The sequence below is a fragment of the Pteronotus mesoamericanus genome, unplaced genomic scaffold (assembly GCF_021234165.1).
Source record: "Pteronotus mesoamericanus isolate MK-2021 breed Mesoamerican mustached bat unplaced genomic scaffold, CSHL_Meso_final contig_84, whole genome shotgun sequence".
Taxonomy (NCBI): domain Eukaryota; kingdom Metazoa; phylum Chordata; class Mammalia; order Chiroptera; family Mormoopidae; genus Pteronotus; species Pteronotus mesoamericanus.
Window position 1 is genome coordinate 1767070 of NW_026555267.1, and position 17946 is coordinate 1785015.

Below are 17946 nucleotides of genomic sequence, written 5' to 3' on the forward strand. Positions count from 1 at the left end.
ACTTTGAACAAGAAGGAACATTTGCTGGCCTGGTGGGGGGTGGCATCCGACTTCTATAGCACCAGTGATCCCTGGCCACCCCACCCCACCCCGTCACAGAGATGTAGCACCTTTGATATAAAACGGGGAGCCCCTTCCACCTGCCCCCATCCCGCCCCACGCAGTTGCCCCGGTGACACAGTAGAGGTAGTCTTTCAGCAACACAATTACACAAGGAACAGAGCAGTCTCTCCCACCCAGCCATGTTGCGCGGGAATTGATTGACACGGTTTCCACTCTGTCACGGCCCCTCCTGACTTTCCTCCAAACCCTGCGACCAGGGGCCGGTGGTTCCCTGGCACGCCCTCCTCAAGAGCGAAGAGTGGTGTGTTGCCGGGGCCACAGAGCCCCAGATGGTAAAGCTTCTTTGGCAGTCTGAGAACCCTAGGTCCCCCCAGGGCTTGGGGGTACTGGGCGAGGGGAGCGGGCTGGGAGTGGAGGGTCATTTGGGTGTTTTAGCATTGCCTTTGGTTGCTGGGCAGACAATGCATGATTTCCTGTGTCTTTTGGGGAGACTTAGGTTTGGGGAGCAGTGGAGGGTGGCCCCAAGAAGGCACGGAGAAAGGAGCAAGAAGGGCAGTGTCGGGGTGTCATAGGCCCAACGGGCAGGAAAGGACTTATCCCCACATGGGTCTTCAAGCAAGTGGACCAAGCTTCCTTTTTTTAAAAAGTTATTTATTTATTCTTTTTTTTGTTTTTGGTGAGGTTGAATGCGTTTTTGGTTTTTGGTCATGTTCAGTTGGTCAAAGATAAAAACTAAGTTTGAGAGATGAATGCAAAGGAAAAAAAAATTTTCCAAAGTCCATGTGAAATTGTTTCCCATTTTTTGGCTTTTTGGGGGGTTCAGTTTGGGTTGTTTGTCTGTTTCCACGGTCAGGGGCAAGTGGGTTGGGTGGGAGGGAGCCAGGTTGGGGTGGAGGGAGTTCACAGGAAGCAGACAGGGCCAATGTCGATGCCGAATTCCTGGTCTGGGGCGCCAATGTCCAAGGGGGCCACATCGATGATGGGCAGGCGGGAGGTCTTGGTGGTTTTGTATTCGATCACTGTCTTGCCCCAGGTTCCGGTGTGACTCTGGGGCGAAGGGGAGACAACGGGAGAGGGGCGTCACCAAGGGGGAATGACGAGGTGTGGAGAACTAAGGCCTGCCTGAAAAGCTGAAGCCCAGGGAGGGGGCCCTGTGGGGGGACTCACCGTGCAGCCGTCGTGGGTGACAGTGTAGGTGAAGCGGCTGTTGCCCTCGGACCGGAGCTCGATCTCGTTGGAGCCCTGGAGGAGCAGGGACTTCTTGAGGTTGCCTGTCTGCTGGTCCATGTAGGCCACGCTGTTCTTGCAGTGGTAGGTGATGTTCTGGGAGGCCTCGGTGGACATCAGGCGCAGGAAGGTCAGCTGGATGGCCACATCGGCGGGGTCGGAGCCCTGGCCGCCGTATTCGAACTGCAGGGGGCAGGGAGAGCGGAGAGTGAATGATCGTAGGGGAGCCTCTAGTCCCGGCCTGCCTTGCTGCAGTCCTCGGAGAGCAGTGTGAACTCCCACGCCTGGAGGTGGCCTCACTTGCCCATGGGAACCCCATGTCTGAGCCAGGATCACAGGCCCAGGACGCCTGCTTCCCAGGCTGGCTCTGTCCGTCATGGCCAGTAGAGGTCAAGAGCACCCAGCACCTTCTCCCACCCCCCACCCCCGAGCCCTTGGCCGGCCCCTTCTGTGAGAGTGACTCAGGATCCAGCTCACACACCTGGGATCCGCCGGTCATGCTCTCGCCGAACCAGACATGCTTCTTCTCCTTGGGGTTCTTGCTGATGTACCAGTTCTTCTGGGCCACGCTGGGCTGAGTGGGGTACACGCAGGTCTCCCCTGTCTCCATGTTGCAGAAGACCTTGATGGCGTCCAGGTTGCAGCCTTGGTTGGGGTCAATCCAGTATTCTCCTGCGATGGGGCAGGGCGAGACGGAGTCAGGGGAGGTCTGGGAGGTGGGGTGCAGGGGGCATCAGAGCCCCTCAGGGCTAAGCCCTGCGGTGGCAGGAGGAGGGGGATGGGCACAGGGTGGGTGTGTCCGCACCGCTCTTCCAGTCCAAGTGGCACATCTTGAGGTCGCGGCAGGTGCGGGCTGGGTTCTTGCGGCTGCCTTCAGGGCTCCGGATGTTCTCGATCTGCTGGCTCAGGCTCTTGAGGGTGGTGTCCACCTCCAGGTCACGGTCACGGACCACGTTGGCATCATCGGCCCGGTAGTAGCGGCCGCCATCGTGAGCCTTCTCTTGAGGTGGCTGGGGCAGGAAGCTGAAGTCGAAACCGCCGCTGGGAGGCCCGGGAGGCCCAGGAGGCCCAGGAGGGCCGGGGGGACCCTGCACAGAAAGGGAGGAGTGTGGGATTTCCCAGGGTCTGCGCGTTCTCAGGGCCAGAGGGCCAGAGGCAGACAGGGTGGGGAGCTACGTACAACAGGACCGGCATCGCCAGTGCGACCGCGGGGACCAGGGGGGCCGATGGGGCCTGCGAGACCGTTGAGTCCATCTTTGCCAGGAGCGCCAGGAGAGCCGGGGGGACCCTGCAGAGGGGAAGATGGTTAAGGAAGGTCTGCCAGGAAGCATAGGACCACCCCAACTCTGGCGGAGAAGCCCACCGCCATCCCTGCTTGGTGCTCATCATTGCTCATTCCCACTGCTGGACTAGGAGACGTTGTGTGGGAGGAATTAGCGGGAGGGGGCTGCCAAGGGCTGGGCAGGACTGTCTAGGACCCTTCTTCTCTTCCTCGAACCCCTGTCCCTGGACTCTTCTCCAAAGATGTGAGGGACACCACGCATCTTTGGGCCAAGTTCACTTCATGGCCCAGGCAAAGGGCCATGAAGTGAACTTGGATTTGGAACCCCAGAAGAGGAGATAGAAGGCATGACTTACACGAGGACCAGCAGGACCAGAAGCTCCAGAGGGACCTTGTTCACCAGGAGAGCCCTGCAGGACAGATGCAAAGGCAATTTAGTCCCCGTGGGGGTCAAATGAGGCCAACCCTTGCTCTTCACCTTCATTGTTCAGGGTGTCTAGGCTGAGACCCTCCCCACAATCCCTCTTTGTGCACCCCTTGCCCCCTCAAAAACTCCTTGGAAATGCCCATAAATCTTCAGATCCCAGTCCTTACCAGGGAAGAGTGAGAATAACTACCCAGAGGGGAAAACTGAGTCAAAGTGTCCCCTACCCTCACACAGCAAAGCATGGGGAAATAAGAGAAGGCTCAATGGCAGCTGGGGGGTGTGCTGAGCATACTCACAGGAGGACCAGGGGGACCCTGGAGACCGGAGAAGCCACGGTGACCCTTTATGCCTCTGTCGCCCTGTTCGCCTGTCTCACCCTTGTCACCACGGGGGCCTTGGGGTCCCTAGGAAGCGGAGGAGACAGGTTGTCAGGAAGAAGGTCCATTAGCACTGAGTAGGGTGCTGTCCACACTTGGACATATGTCTGAGGACATGAGGGCCGGAGCAGGACACTTACAGCGGGGCCACGGGCACCAACGGGGCCGATGGGACCAGCAGGACCAGCAGGACCCTGGGGAGAGCAGAGAGCGTCAGATCCTGGCCAGAGGGGTCCCAGCCAAAGGCTGGCACAGTGTGAGCTGCAGGACGAGGCCACCCCTCAGCCAGATCCTCTTTCCTCATATCCTTTCCCACTATGTCCATCTCTCCTAAGCTCCAGATGAAACTTCATGTGAGTTCAGGCTTCATGTGAGCTGGTGCAATTACCTGGGGACACCCCCTTCCTCGGGGGAGATGGGGTGTTGTTGGGAGGGGGGCCTCCAGGCTGAGCTGTGGCTCAGTGTTTTCAGGGGGCCCAAGGGCCCAGCCACCTTGCAGGACTTCTTCCCCGCCCCCCACCTGGGAGAAGTCAGGCGTCCATCTGCAGGACCCTAGGCACGCCTGGCGAGTCCCTGGCCTGGCAGGAAGCTGCAAGCAGGAGTCTGGCTACTTACAGTCTCGCCACGGTCGCCACTCTTGCCAGCAGGGCCGACGGGGCCAGGGGCACCAGGAGCACCAGGAGCACCAGGGGGTCCAGCAGGGCCAGTCTCACCACGGTCACCCTGGGAGGGGTGAGGACAGTGCCGGTTAGCCCCAGATGAAGGGGCCAGGCTGGGGCAGGGGAGTAGCAGACTCAGCTGTGGCCCCGAGGGGCAGCCATCTTACTTTGGCGCCAGGAGCACCGTCTCGTCCGGGGGAGCCTTCAGCGCCAGGAGATCCCTGCAGAGAGAGGGAGAGAGGTAAGCCTCAGTCAAGAGAGGGAGGCTCAGGTCAAGGCCCAAATGGCCATGCTGTGGGCATTGGCATGGGGTTGGTGGCTGCTTACCTCACGTCCAGACTCTCCAGGGGGTCCAGCCAATCCAGGGGGGCCCATGGGACCAGGGGGGCCACGTTCACCACTGGGTCCAGAAGGACCTTGTTTGCCAGGTTCACCCTTAGACAGAAGAAAGGGTCAGGCAAGAGAGGGGGTGGGGGAGAGCCTGAAAGCCCCCTTAGTCACTTAGCACATCAGTCTAATTGGCTCCACCACCCCCATCCTGCATTCTCCAAGTCCTGTGACAATTCTTCCTGGGGTGCCCCAAAGTGAAGGGGGCACTCACAGAGGGGCCAGGAAGACCAGGGAAGCCTCTTTCTCCTCGCTGACCAGGCAGGCCGACCACACCACGTTGTCCAGCAATACCCTGAGGTCCAGGGGTACCGGGAGCGCCCTGTGGGGAGGCAGACAGCCATGAGGTGCCTCGCAGTGGCCGGGGACCACGCCCACGCCCCAGCCCCCCTCCACAGCTTGCACTTACAGCAGGTCCATCCGCACCAGGGGCTCCTTTCTCACCAGCAGGGCCAGGGGGACCAGGGGGACCGACTTCACCAGGACGTCCAGCAGGGCCAGTCTCACCACGGGGGCCTTTGCCGCCTTCTTTGCCAGCAGGGCCAGGAGGACCGGGGGGTCCAGCATTTCCCTGGATGAGGAGAAGAGGAGCTGTCAGATTCCAGGGGATTCTGGAGCGCCTTTGAGGCCTCCATCAGGCCGACTACACTCCTGAAAGCACCCCCTCCCCCCTCCCCGTTCCTCTCCAAGCAGCAGAGTCTCCACCTCAGGTACTCACAGAGGGGCCGGGGGGACCGACTCGGCCAGCAGCACCAGGGAAACCAGTAGCACCCTAGCAGAAGAGGACAAAGAAGTCATCAGGGTGAGAAGACTCCCCTCACCTGGCGCAGCCCTCCCTCCCTCCAAACTAGAGCTGGGGAGTCCCAGCAGAAATTCAGAGCAAGATACTCACAGGGGGACCGGCGCTGCCACGAGCACCTTTGGGTCCAGGAGCACCAACGTTACCCTGCAGGAGAGCAGAGAGGCGTCAAGGCCGGGCCGGTTCTGGGTCCAGGTCTGGTGGCAGCTCCAGGCGCAGAGGGTGAGATACTCACAATGGGGCCGGGGGGGCCAGCGGGTCCAGCAGGGCCAGGGGGGCCAGCATCGCCTTTAGCACCAGCGTCACCGGGCTCGCCTTTAGCACCAGGTTGGCCATCAGCACCCTGCGGGCGGAGGGCGTGTGGTGAGCAGAGGAGAGGGCTGTGCCAGGGTACCCGGTCAGGTGGTCCCCAGGGCTGAGCTAGGACAGTGACTCCAAGCAGGAAGGTGCTTGAACAGGAGACAGTCCCCTCCCGACTCAGGTCGAGGCCTCTCTCTCACGCAGTCACCCAAGGTCCCCAGTCCCAGTGGATGATGAAAAACGAAGGGACTCTGGATACTCACAGGGGGGCCAGCGAAGCCAGCAGGGCCGGGGGGGCCAGGCTCACCACGGTCTCCCTAGAAGAAAAGGAGGCGAACTGGAGAGATGCCCGGACCTGGGGGGCGGTGGGGGGAGCTCTGGAGGGACGGGTGAGGAGGAGGGCCCCTGCGGAGCTTTCTTCAGGGACCAGGGGATGCAAACGAAGCTGGAGGAGGGATAGGAAGAGGGCTGGGGGCCATACGGGGGGAGAAAAGGGCCAAGGCTGGGGCATTAGCGGGGTTTTCTGTACTTACTGGGGCGCCACGAGCTCCAGTGGGACCAGCAGGGCCGCTGGGACCAGTTTCACCCTGAGAGAGAGGGACAAGAGGCTCAGGGTCCAGGCCCACCCTAAGTGCTCCTGGCAGACTATCCCAGGACAGCCCCCCTCCCTTTGGCCCCCCCACCTTCGGGCTGTCAGCTCAGGAAGGCAGCTCCCGCCTCCCCTCGGAGCCATGGCCAGGCCTGCTGGGAAAGCTGCGTTAGGGAAGAAGGTGCGGAGGCAGTCACCTCACCTTGTCACCAGGGGCACCAGCAGGGCCAGGAGGACCGATGGGGCCAGTCAGACCTCGGGCACCATCTTTGCCAGGAGCACCATCAGCACCTTTGGGACCAGCATCGCCCTAAAAACATGGGAGAGCCTGAGACTTCCAGTGTGAGGCAAGGAGACAGCCTGTTGTGCCTTGCTGTGTCTGGGACCCCTCCCCTGCTCTGCCCTTCCCGCATCTGTGCTGAGGACTTCAGACTTTTCAGAAGAAAAGGTGCCTGCCTGAGGAAGTTAGGAGGCCCTGCCTTGTGTAGAGGAATGAATAAGGGATGCCCCATCCAGGAGGAAGCCCCGCCTCTGGTTGCCAGGGTAACTCAGGAGGAGCGAAGGACCTGGACCACAGGTAGAGGATCCATCAGCAAAAAGGCCAGAGGGGAAGAAGGAAGGATTGAGGAGAGGAGGGAAAGACTGCAGGGAGGGGAAAGAGAGGCCGAGGGATCCAGAGTAGACAGAGAATGGGAGCGACACGGGGCTCAGGGGAGGACAGTCGAACTCACTCTGTCACCCTTAGGGCCTGGAAGACCAGCTGCACCTCGTTCACCAGGCATTCCCTGAAGGCCGGGGGCGCCTTGGGCACCAGGGGCTCCCGGGGCACCGGCATCACCCTGTGTGACAACAAAGAGGACTGGAGTGAGGCTCAGGGTCCCAGGACCACGTCATAGTTTTGAGCCACCTCTTAATGTCTCCCTGGGTTGGTTCAAGGGCCAAAAGTAGGCACCAGCTAAGAGGAAATGCTTACAGTCCAGGACTTCAGGCTGTACCTGGACCCCACTCCAGCCTTGTCCCCCGCCCCCGCATATCTTGGTGGCTTTGGTCATAGCCAGGTGTCCCCTGGCGCGGGACAAGGGTGAAACCTGGTCCCTGTGCTGTCCTTACCTTAGCACCATCATTGCCAGGGGCACCGTTGGCCCCACGGGGACCAGCAGGACCGGGAGGACCTTGCACACCACGCTCGCCAGGGAAACCTCTCTCGCCCTAGGAGAGAAGGGAGGACAGGACACGTGACGGTGGCTCCACGGACAGGTCTGAGCACGCGTCAGGGTGGCAGGTGCAGAGGCTCTACTTACTCTTGCTCCAGAGGGGCCAGGGGCACCGAGGTCTCCAGGAACACCCTGAGGGGGAGAGGGGGACAGGCCGTGAGCAAAGGCCACTGGGGCCCTTGGAGCGAGAAAGCACCCCTGCCCTCCTGCTGTGGGGGTGGCCTCGCGGCCTGTGATCGCAAGCCAGTGCTTTGCAGCACTGAACTGGGATCAACCCTCTCCTCTCCACTCCTCATCAAGATATGTCAATGACACACACCCCAGATGTCGGGCTCAGGGAAAGTCACAGAGGATTCCGGCATCTCTGGGAAGAAGTCCTCATCCTAGCAGCCCAGCAGCTCCTTCTAGACCATATAATGCACAGGTGCAGCTCCTGGCTTCCTTCTTGCGTGGCTCCCTTCATGACAGGAAGTCCCTCCTGGTGTCTAACCACAACCCCTCTAGCTGATGGTGACTGAGTAGCTAGGAGGCTGGCCTCTCCCTCTGCATGCCCTGTGTTCCTACCTCGCTGGCTGCTGCTCCCTCTTACCTGTTCACCAGGTTTGCCTGCTTCACCAGGAGGACCAGCGGGGCCAGGGAGACCCTGGATGTGGGAACAGGGGAGAAAAGAGAAGGGGATTAGACCCAGCAGAGAACAAGAGGACACTCACAACCTCTCCCCAACCTCCTGACAGCTGCGAGGCCTCACCTGGAACCCGGGGGAGCCAGCAGGGCCTTGTTCACCTCTCTCACCAGCGGGGCCCTGTCAGGAGAGAATGCTGTGGTCACGGGAAGGCCCGGGAGAGGAGGGGCGGGGGTGTCTCCCCTTTCCTGCTCCACTGTACCCCCTCCCCAGTCCTCCCTTCAGGGACACTTACAGCAGGGCCAGGGGGTCCCTGAGCTCCAGCTTCTCCGTCTTTGCCAGCAGGACCCTGAGGGGAGACAGCAAAGCAGAACTCAGGGTGGAGAGGTGGCTGAGGAAGGGGGGCAGGTGGGCGGGGCCTGGGGCCAGGGTCCTGGTGGCCTGGAGAGGGCGTGAGGGGCTGTGAGTCTCCTGCGCCCCTCCTGCAGGGAGGGCAGCGTGTAAGGTACTTACCACAGCGCCGGGGGGCCCAGGAACACCTCGCTCTCCAGCTTTACCGGGCTCTCCCTGGGGGGAAAGAGTCAGAGTTGAGGGGCTGGAGTGGGAAAGCTGGGCCTCCTCGGTCCCTCCTGTTTACTTTGAGTGGAATTTTTAAAGGGACTTTCTTACCTACCGGCTCCAGCCCCGGGGAAGCGCCTTTGCTGACTTCCACAGCTGGCCCCTCAGCCTCTCCCCAGGACGACTTGCCCCTTCAGGCTCGTCTCTCCGTCCCCCTCTTCCGCCCCCCACCATGGTGCCCTGAGCTGCACAGGGCTTCCATCCCCTCTGAGCTCTCCTTCTGACCCTCAGAGAACCCCCAAGATGCGGGGGTGACTATTATATAAAGGGCCCGCTCCATCTGTGTGTGTGTGTGTGTGTGTGTGTGTGTGTGTGTGTGTGTGTGTATGAGTGTGGGGGGACATCAACAATACTTATCCCCAGGGACAGAGCAGTGGCAGTGATGCCAGGGGAGGTCCCTCATTTTACGAATAGGGAGACTGAGGTCCAGAGAGGGGCAGCGAGCGGCCTGAGGCCACACAGCAAGTTAGAGACAGAGCTGGGCCCCGACGCCAGGGCTCTCGCCTCCCCGTGTGCCCGTCCCGGGCTCGGCGGCGCTCCTCGCGGATACTCACAGCAGCACCTTTAGGTCCGGGGAATCCCATCACACCAGCCTGACCGCGGGCACCGGGGGGGCCTGGAGGTCCGGGGCGACCATCTTGACCAGCGGGACCCTGAGGATGGAAGTCAGAAGAGCAGAGGTGAGAACAAAGGGTGGGTGGTCCAAAGAGTGGAAGGGGACAGGCCCGGGGCAGGGGAGAGTGACACTTACAGGGGGGCCAGTTTTGCCGTCAGGACCGGGGCTGCCAGGGCTTCCAGTCAGACCCTACGGTGGAGCAGAGAGGAGTGAGCGGGCTGGGAAAGAAGCGGGGGGAGGAGAGGGTGTAGGCTGCAGGGGGAGGGGGCGTTCTAGAAGGCAGACCCTCAGCCCTGCTCCCCAGTACCTCCTCCCAGACCCAGCACGGGACAGGCAGGGTCCTGGGCCGCGCTGAGCAGAGGCTGGGGTCTCACCTTGGCACCAGGCAGACCAGCTTCACCGGGGCGACCGGCTTCACCAGGAGAGCCTTTGGGGCCAGCAGGGCCAGGAGGACCACGTTCACCAGCGGGACCCTGGTTGGGGGCGGGGGTCACAGGAACAATTAGGGTCTCAAGTCTAGGCCTCTTTCTCCCAGGGAGGTGGGGGGGGCTCTGTGAGGCATTGTTGGAGGTGGGAAGGTCAAGGTGAGGCCGAGTGTGAAGGGAGAGGGTCATTAGTGACCAGGCAGTGGGGGTCGGAGGGGCTGACTACATCTGAAAGGGGAAGGCAGGGGCAGGGGGCAGCAGGGGCAGCCTCCAGCCACGAGGAGAGGTTACCTTGGGACCAGCAACACCATCCGCGCCAGGGAAACCACGGCCACCGGGTCCACCCTGAGGGAGGAGAAGAGGTCAGTGAACTCAGCCATGGGGCACCGGGCTGGCACGGGGGACAGAGAAGGCGGCACGTACACGCTCGCCAGGGGGTCCGGGCAGGCCGGCAGGTCCGGGTTCACCTCGGGCTCCTCGCTTTCCTTCCTCCCCAGCAGGGCCAGGGGGTCCTTGAATACCAGGGGCACCCTGGAGAGGGCAGAGAGGAGGGGACAGCCTGTCGTGAGGGGCCGTCCTGGTGCCAGCTCCCGAGCTGGCTTGAGGCTGGGCCTCTAGCAGCAGGGGCTCCCTCAAGAGGCTCCTGGGCAGACAGGCTGAGCTGCAGGGGGACTTACGGGCTCTCCCTTGGCACCAGCATCTCCTTTGTTGCCAGGAGCACCAGGTTCACCCTGTGTGGGGGGAGGAAAAGAAGATGAGCAGGGAGTTGGGGGTGCTCAGTTGGCCTGTATCCCCAGAGAAGGGCCACACTGGAGCCAGCACTGAATGGGGCAGAAGTAAGAGAGTGGTACTTACGCTGTTACCCTTGGGACCGGGGGGACCACTGGGGCCCTGGGGTCCAGAGGGGCCTCGGGCACCAGGGAAACCAGGAGCACCAGCAATACCAGGAGCACCCTGTAGGGGGCAGAACAAGTTGAGCCTATGAGTGAAGGGCACAGGGCAAGTGGGAGATGGGCATCGGGGGCAGCTCTGAAATCTGCAGGACACTTACATTGGCACCTTTAGCACCAGGCTGTCCATCAGCACCAGGGTTTCCCTGTGGCACAGAAAGGGGTGTGTGAGTGACAGGCAAGGACTCTGAGCTGGGGGGTGGGGGCACAGGGGCACCGAGGAGGCAATACTTACAGCAGGGCCTGCAGCACCAGCAGGGCCAGGGGGACCAGGTTCACCACGCACACCCTGGGGACCTTCAGAGCCTCGGGCTCCTTGGGGACCAGCTTCACCCTGGATGGGAAGAAAGGACATGGCAGAAGCCACTCTAGGAGGCCAACCTCACCTTGGGAAGGTGGAAGGTGAAGGGTAGGGACAGGGGACCAAGGATCGGGACTTCAAGACCAGGGAAAGGGACCTCAGGACAAAGGTGTTGGGGACTGGGCTTCTCTCTTGCCACTCTGGGTTCTTCCGGTTTGGGGAGCAAGGAGACACCTTGGCCCACAGGAGCCATACTCAGAGGAGGGCAGGGGTCTCACCTTAGCACCAACAGCACCAGGGAAGCCAGGAGGGCCAGCAGGACCGGTGGGACCCTGTGAGTGGAAGAGAGATGTCAGCAAGAAGGAAGGTGGCGGCTGCAAGTCACACCCTGGGACAGAGGAGGTCTTGGGGTTCGGACCAACAGGGTCCACCCCAGTGTTCGCCCCGAGAGCTAACGCTGAGATTCCTGCTCGCTCCCAGGCGCTGAGGCCTGGCGGCCATACTTACGGGGGGACCAGCAGCACCAGTAGCACCATCATTTCCACGAGCACCCTGCGGAAAAGACGGGAAGCCTTGGTTACATCCACTGAGCCTTGACTGGGCTTTGTAGCTCCTGGGGAGCCCCTTCCAGAGCCCAGAGATCCCCCAAGGGGCGGAGAGTACTTACAGCAGGGCCAGGGGGTCCAGGGCGACCTCTTTCACCAGGCAGACCACGGGGACCCTGACAACAAAACCGAGAAAATCCAAGTGAGATGGGACGCACAGCCCTTTCCCTCAGGCCGGCACCTTGCCCCCCTCCCTGCTCCCTCTCCTCCTCCTAGAACAGGACACACTCACCATCTGACCAGGAGCTCCGTTTTCACCAGGGCTACCAGGCTCCCCCTAGAGAGCAGAGAACAGAATTAGGAGTCCGTTCACGGTGGGACTGGGCGGGAGGTGGAGGACCACGACACTCAGACAGCCTCTTACCTTGGGCCCGGCAGGACCAGCATCACCCTTGGCACCATCCAAACCACTGAAACCCTGAGACAGAAAGGAGGGCCAAGGTAAGGCTCTGTGGAGGGCGCAGACCAGTTTGACAGCCCCCAGGCCTGAAAAGGAGCCTCGGGAGGCCACCGCAGCCATTCCCCTGTCTCTGAGCTGGACTGAACCCCACCTGGCCCAAGGTCTCTTCCAATCCCTTTGTTGGGATTCCTCTCCCAGTGGAGGGAAGTTATTTTGGATGTCTATTCTCTGTCCCTTGGGGCTTCTGTAGTTGCCACCCACCGTAACACACACCAGGGCCCTCTGGGGAAGGGGCTGGGACCTTGGGAGCTTAGATGACTCAAAAGGGACTTACTCTGTGTCCCTTCATTCCAGGGAGACCAGCTGTGCCAGGCAATCCCCGAGCACCCTGGAGAGAAAAGGAAAGAAAGGCAGGGCCGTTAGAAGCTACTACTCTTCATTCCCAAATGAAGCCCAAATACAGCCAAGCAGGGGGCCGGCCACACCATCTTGCTCACCTGAGGTCCAGGAGGCCCACGCTCACCGGGGCGACCAGGCTTTCCAGCTTCACCCTGAGAGGGAGAGAAAAGGCCTTCACGACCATGCCCCTGGGCTGGAAAAGTGGGGAAGGTCTGATTCTTCTTGGGATTGTTGGAGTTCAGGCTTAGGGGCGCAGAATCTTATCTTTGCATTTCGAGTACAATTTAAATCTATCATGAAACCCTTGTTTGGTGAATTTTAATTTCCTCCGAAGGAGTTTTGGTTTATTTCTCTCACCAGCATTTTAATTTCATCATAGGGAGAGCAGATATAAGTTGCCTAGAGCAATTAAGCTTAAGGAAGTCATTCGCCCAGAAGGGTGGGCTGGGAATTGCTTTAAGGTGGCTGGGGTGAGGGGGCGGATAGGCGCTCCTGTTAGAGAGAATGGAGAAACATCCCCCAAAGGTGAAAATCATTGTTTAAGGGAAGTCTCGTGCACTAGGGAGAACTTTCCCTCCTTTCTCTGGGTAGGACTCTCAAAGATGGCGGGGTACTAGCTGGAGATTGTAGGGCCCTGGCTCACAGAGGCAGTAAGGGTCAGATGGTATCTTCTTGTGGGGGTTACTTACATCATCTCCGTTCTTGCCAGGAGGGCCAGGGGGACCACGGGGACCCATGGGACCCTAGAGGAGAAGGGAGGAGAGCAGGTTAGAATGACCAGGATAAGGAAAAGAGAAGGGGAAGGCTGGGGCTGGAAAGAGGAGGTAAGGAAGACTCCAGATGGGGATGGTATTTGTAGCGGCAGCATGTATTTGCATGGAGTACAAGTCAGGGGGCCACTTACTGTAGCCCCAGGCTCGCCGGGCTCACCGGGAGGGCCTTGGAAACCTTGAGGACCCTGGAGGACAAGGAGAGAGGGGTGGGGTTAGAAGGGCAGGTCCCTGCCAACCTTTTCCCATCTCATCAAGAGATCCCTATCCCTCATCCCAGTCCTCCCTGCAAAAGGCCAGTGCCCAAGGTGGTGTATAAAGATATTATGGATACTCACAGGTGCGCCAGGGGGGCCAGGGAGACCACGAGGACCAGAAGGACCCTAAGGACGAAAAAGAAAGAGAGGCCATAATGACACTTCTGTGGGAAAGAGCAACATAGGCGTAGTCTTGCTGTCTCCTGTTGGTTCCTGTTGAGACAACCCAGGTGCCTTGCACCCACTCTGGATTCGGAGGTCCCAATGGTCATCTTGACCTCCTAGGTTATCTCTGTCACCCCCATATGCCATCAACAGCCCATCTTGTCTGGATCCCCTCTGGCTCTTCTGTCATCTCTACTCCCCTTGGTGGCTCACCATGGGACCAGGCACGGAAACTCCAGCTGATTTCTCATCATAGCCATAAGACATTTGAGGAGCAAAGTTCTAGAAAAAAAACAAGAGAGAGGGCATGAGAAAGTGTGGCCAGGACAGTGAGTTGAAAGGCAGAAGATGTCATCAATAACAGGACAAACAGACTTTAAGTGCCTCCTGATGGGATGCACTAAGCAAAACAATAACATCACATGTGAGAGTCCTGCCAAAGACTCTCTGGAATCTAATCATGAAGACACATTCGACAAACCCAAACTGAGGGACAGTTTAACAAAACAAGGGGCCTCTTCAAAAAATTTCAGTGTCATAAAAGACAGAGAGAGTCTGAAGAATGTTCCAGATGAAAGAAAATGAAAGAGACATGATGATTAAGTGCAATTCATAATCCTGGGTCGATCCCAGGTCAGGAAAAAAAATACTATAAAGGACATTAATAGGACATTGGTGAAATTTGAATATGGACTGTATATTAGATACAGTATTGTATCAATGTTCAATTTCCAAAATTTAACCATTGTGCAATGCTCATGCAAGAGAATGTTCTTTTTCTCAAGAAATACCCACTAAAGAATTTAGGAACAAAGGGATGTAATACCAGCAACTTACTCTCAAACAAATGGTTCAGAAAGAAAATAACCATAATTATATGTATACATAGAGACTGATAAAGCAAATGGGACAACTGTGAGCGGTCTATGAGAGTTCTTTGCACTATTCTGGCAACTTTTCTTTGAGTTTGACATTATTTCAAAATATAAAGAATGCCATCGGCCAAAACCAACCAAAAAACAAACAAACAGAAAACAAACAAACAAAAACAGGGGCGGGGAAGGAAGAGACTCTCCACTTACTCCTCCGAGGCCAGGGGGTCCGGGGGGTCCGGGGGGCCCGGGGGGTCCGGGGAGTCCAGGCTGTCCAGGGATGCCATCTCGGCCAGGGGGGCCTGCGGGTCCCTGGAGCAGGGGAGGGCAGGCGGGTGAGCACAGGCCGGGAGCCACGCCCACCTTCCGCGCTCCGCGGCCGAAAGCGCGACGCTTACCCTGGGGCCTCGGGGGCCGGTGTCTCCTTTGGGTCCCTTTGGGGTTGGGGGAGAAGAAACAAAAGAAGCCGGGTTAGAGAAGGGAGGACCGCGGGGAGCCATGGGAGAGGTGGCAAAAGTCGAGGGCAGCGGATTACCTCGACTCCTGCGGTTTCTAGGTCCGTAGGCGTCACTAGGGGGAGAAGGAACGCGGGTTAGAGGCAGGGTTGGCTCTGGCGTCCCGGGCGGCGGAGGCCCCCCAGGCTCGGGTCGAGGGAGCGGCCGCGTCCACCCCGCCCAGCCCCAGGCCCAGGCCCAGCGGCCCCGTACCCTCGCCGTCCGGGCAGACCGGGCAGCACTCGCCCGGGGGGGCTACGGCGCCGGGGCAGTTCTTGGTGTCCTCGCAGATCACGTCATCACACAACACGTTGCCATTGTCGCAGACACAGATCTGACAGACCTCGGGTTTCCATACTTCTCGGTCGTGGTACCTGATGCCGTTCTGTACGCAGGTGACTGGTGGGACTGGCGCGGGAGGCGGAAAGCGGGGCTGTCAGCGGCGCCCGAGCCCCCGTCTCGGGGCTCCGGGGACACCAACCCTACTCGCCCGTCCCATTTGTCTTACAGACTTATTTACTTTTTCCATTTCCCGCCTCCTCCTCCCCCTTCCTCCTTTCCCCAAATCCTTAAAAGCTCATAAGCTCATCTGCTCCTCATCAGCGCCAGTGACAGCTCCGAGGCGCCTGGCCAGGGCAGCTATAACTCTTTCCAGTTCTCAGGAATTTAAACAAAGCTTTAAGCGGGGGTTGCTTCCAAATCCAACCTCAGCGCATTGGTGCGGAGGCCAAGTGAAATAAAAAAGCCATTGGGATGGGGAGTGATGTGTGGGGAGGAGAGACAGACCAGGAGGGGCTCCAACAAGAGGGCAGGCTCGTGGGGAGTGGTCTCGGTGGCTCCGGGAGGAGGGAGTGGGAGGAGAGACGGGAGGCCAAGCCCCCATTCCGCCCCATTCCCCAGGCAGGTGGGATGACGTGGGCAGGGTTATGGGGCCGGGGAGGGACTGATTGGCGTGGGGTCCCACCCAGACACTTGAAATGTGCCCCCATAGTTAGATACGCCCTAACCTCCAGCACCCAGACGTCTTAAAAACCCTCTCTGGGACAACCCTCATTTCCCAAAGCCAACCAGTGCCTTTGGGTCATTTAGCCAAGAACCCGAAAGTCAGCAAATATCATAGTAATGAAGTTCGTTAACTAGGCCCGCCGCACGAGCGTCTACCCAGACGGCCACTAGGTGGCGGGCAAAACTAAGCCATTTCCCTGGATTGGACACTTCTTTTAGAGACAGGGGCCACCCCACCTCCAGCTTTATTTTCTAGGTCTCGAGGTGGGGTCCACACTCGGCCGTAACCCTGGTCTTCCCGCTCCAGCTCCTGCGCGGGGAAGCGCCGGACGGGAGGAGCGGTTCTCAACACTGATCAGCAGAGGGCGCAAGGACCCCGCCCCACCCGCTCCGAAGTTTCTCACCCTCCTACCCGCCCACTCTCCGCGCCCCCTCCCCCCTCAGCCCAGCACCCCCGCGGCCCCAGCAGCACTGTCTAGCCTGCAGAGAGAGCAAACAATCTTTCCTTATGAATCATCCCGCAGCCTTCCTGATCGTTTTTACATCTTGGGCTCCAAATTCTGAACTAGGCGCCCCCATCCCATCTTCGACGTACTTCCCCCCGCCCCGTGCTCAGACTCCCTTTTCCCGGGTTGAAATCCACCGCACGCACTCGGAACTCGCTCCTGCGCTAACTCAAGCCACGCTCCATCCTCCACTCTCGCTCCTGGGGGCGCTCATCTTCATCCCCTACCCAGGGCGCACTCCCTTCTCTCCCGGGACGCCTAGGAAGCGCCCTTTTCATCTCCCCTCCATCCCCGAGTCTCCGGAGCATCCTGAGTCCCCGCTGAAGTCTCAGACTCCCGGGACTGGGCGCAGGGTGCGACACCAAGTAGCCCTGGACTCTCCAAAGTTTGGGACTTACTGTCTTCTTCTTGGCCCTCCTCTTGGCCGTGCGTCTGGAGGGCGGTGGCCGCTAAGAGGAGCAGGAGCCGGAGGTCCACAAAGCTGAACATGTCTAGACCCTAGACATGTAGACTCTTTGCGGCTGGGGTGGGGGTTAGCGTCCGCTCATGCGTGGCCTCACAGTCCGCGTGCCTCCTGCTCCGACCCCGAGGAGAAACTCCCGTCTGCTCCGACCCGCGGCCCGAGCCCCTTTTATACCATCCCGAGGGAGCGCGGGGAGGAACCCGGCCTCTAGGAGAGGGGGAGCCGGCCGCCCGTCCCCCAGCCAATCAGAGCTGCCTGGCCCGGCCCCCAATTTGGGAGTTGGAAGGGAGAGGAGGAGGAGGAGGGAAGGGAAGGGAAAGGAGTCCACCACACATCTCCCCCCCTTCGCCCGCTGTGCCTCCCCAGCCCCCCAGCCCAGCATGGGCCAGACACACTGCTGCTGGGGTACGTCTAGGTCCTGAACAGACGTAGGTTAAAGGGTGGGCAGGGGCCGCCCTTCCACCTTCTTCCTGGGACCCCCAACCTGGAAGAACTGGAATTAGAGAGCTGGGTGGGGAGAGAGGGTCCCCCGCCCCCCGTCCCGCTGTGCCTTGCTCACCCTCATAGTCTTTGCAAGAGCTACGGGGTGGGTATGATGAGGCCAGCTGGGGACCCCTCTCAAAGAGGAGACCCGGAGAATTGAAAGGATGTGCCTATGTAGGGGTGTCTTCTGGTGTGACTAGGGCAGGGAGCTTAGGGGTGTTCGGGGACCAAGTTAGAGATGCCTTTGTAGACGTTAAGAATCAGATACCTGAGAGAGTTTTCTGTTTTTTTAAAGATGCCAATTCTCCTACCCTGTAGCCTGGAGCTACAAGACACAAACCCCAGGCACTACTGAGAGAGATGGGGGCGCTGAGGCACTGGGCAAGAAATGGGGCTTCATGGTCCCTCCAGAGGGAAGCTTAGGTGTTGAGTGATGGGGCAACTTGGTGGTGGTGGGGAATTGCCAGGGTCCTTTCACCCTAGGGAGAGTGGGCTCCACAGCCTATGGAAAAGGCTGTGACAACCGGTGACATAGAAAAGGACCTTGGGTGAGTGTCTGCTGTGGCCGTGGCCGGGGCCCTGCACAGCCACGCAGGAGAGAGCTCAGGTGGAAGGAGCTTCACCAGACAGAGGGCATCCCCTCTGGGAGCTGCATACAGTCCTGTCTCTTG

General features: G+C 59.8%; 1 protein-coding gene across 1 annotated transcript; it reads right to left on the minus strand.

The window, feature by feature from the left end:
• Positions 1–760: 760 nt before the first annotated feature.
• On the minus strand, positions 761–16930 carry COL1A1 (collagen type I alpha 1 chain). The gene is made up of 51 exons (XM_054585520.1): positions 16728–16930; positions 15032–15226; positions 14860–14894; positions 14723–14758; positions 14535–14636; positions 13666–13734; positions 13369–13413; positions 13165–13218; positions 12950–13003; positions 12359–12412; positions 12196–12249; positions 11826–11879; positions 11694–11738; positions 11524–11577; positions 11364–11408; positions 11135–11188; positions 10791–10889; positions 10657–10701; positions 10461–10559; positions 10283–10336; positions 10029–10136; positions 9897–9950; positions 9555–9653; positions 9316–9369; positions 9119–9217; positions 8460–8513; positions 8242–8295; positions 8073–8126; positions 7914–7967; positions 7412–7456; positions 7221–7319; positions 6842–6949; positions 6313–6420; positions 6055–6108; positions 5785–5838; positions 5457–5564; positions 5315–5368; positions 5141–5194; positions 4832–4993; positions 4637–4744; positions 4363–4470; positions 4203–4256; positions 3992–4099; positions 3517–3570; positions 3296–3403; positions 2929–2982; positions 2471–2578; positions 2096–2378; positions 1772–1962; positions 1231–1473; positions 761–1110 (listed from the first exon to the last, which is right to left on the minus strand). The coding sequence occupies exons 1-51, from the start codon at positions 16816–16818 to the stop codon at positions 964–966; spliced, it is 4380 nt and encodes a 1459-aa protein (XP_054441495.1). The 5' UTR covers positions 16819–16930; the 3' UTR covers positions 761–963.
• Positions 16931–17946: the final 1016 nt, after the last annotated feature.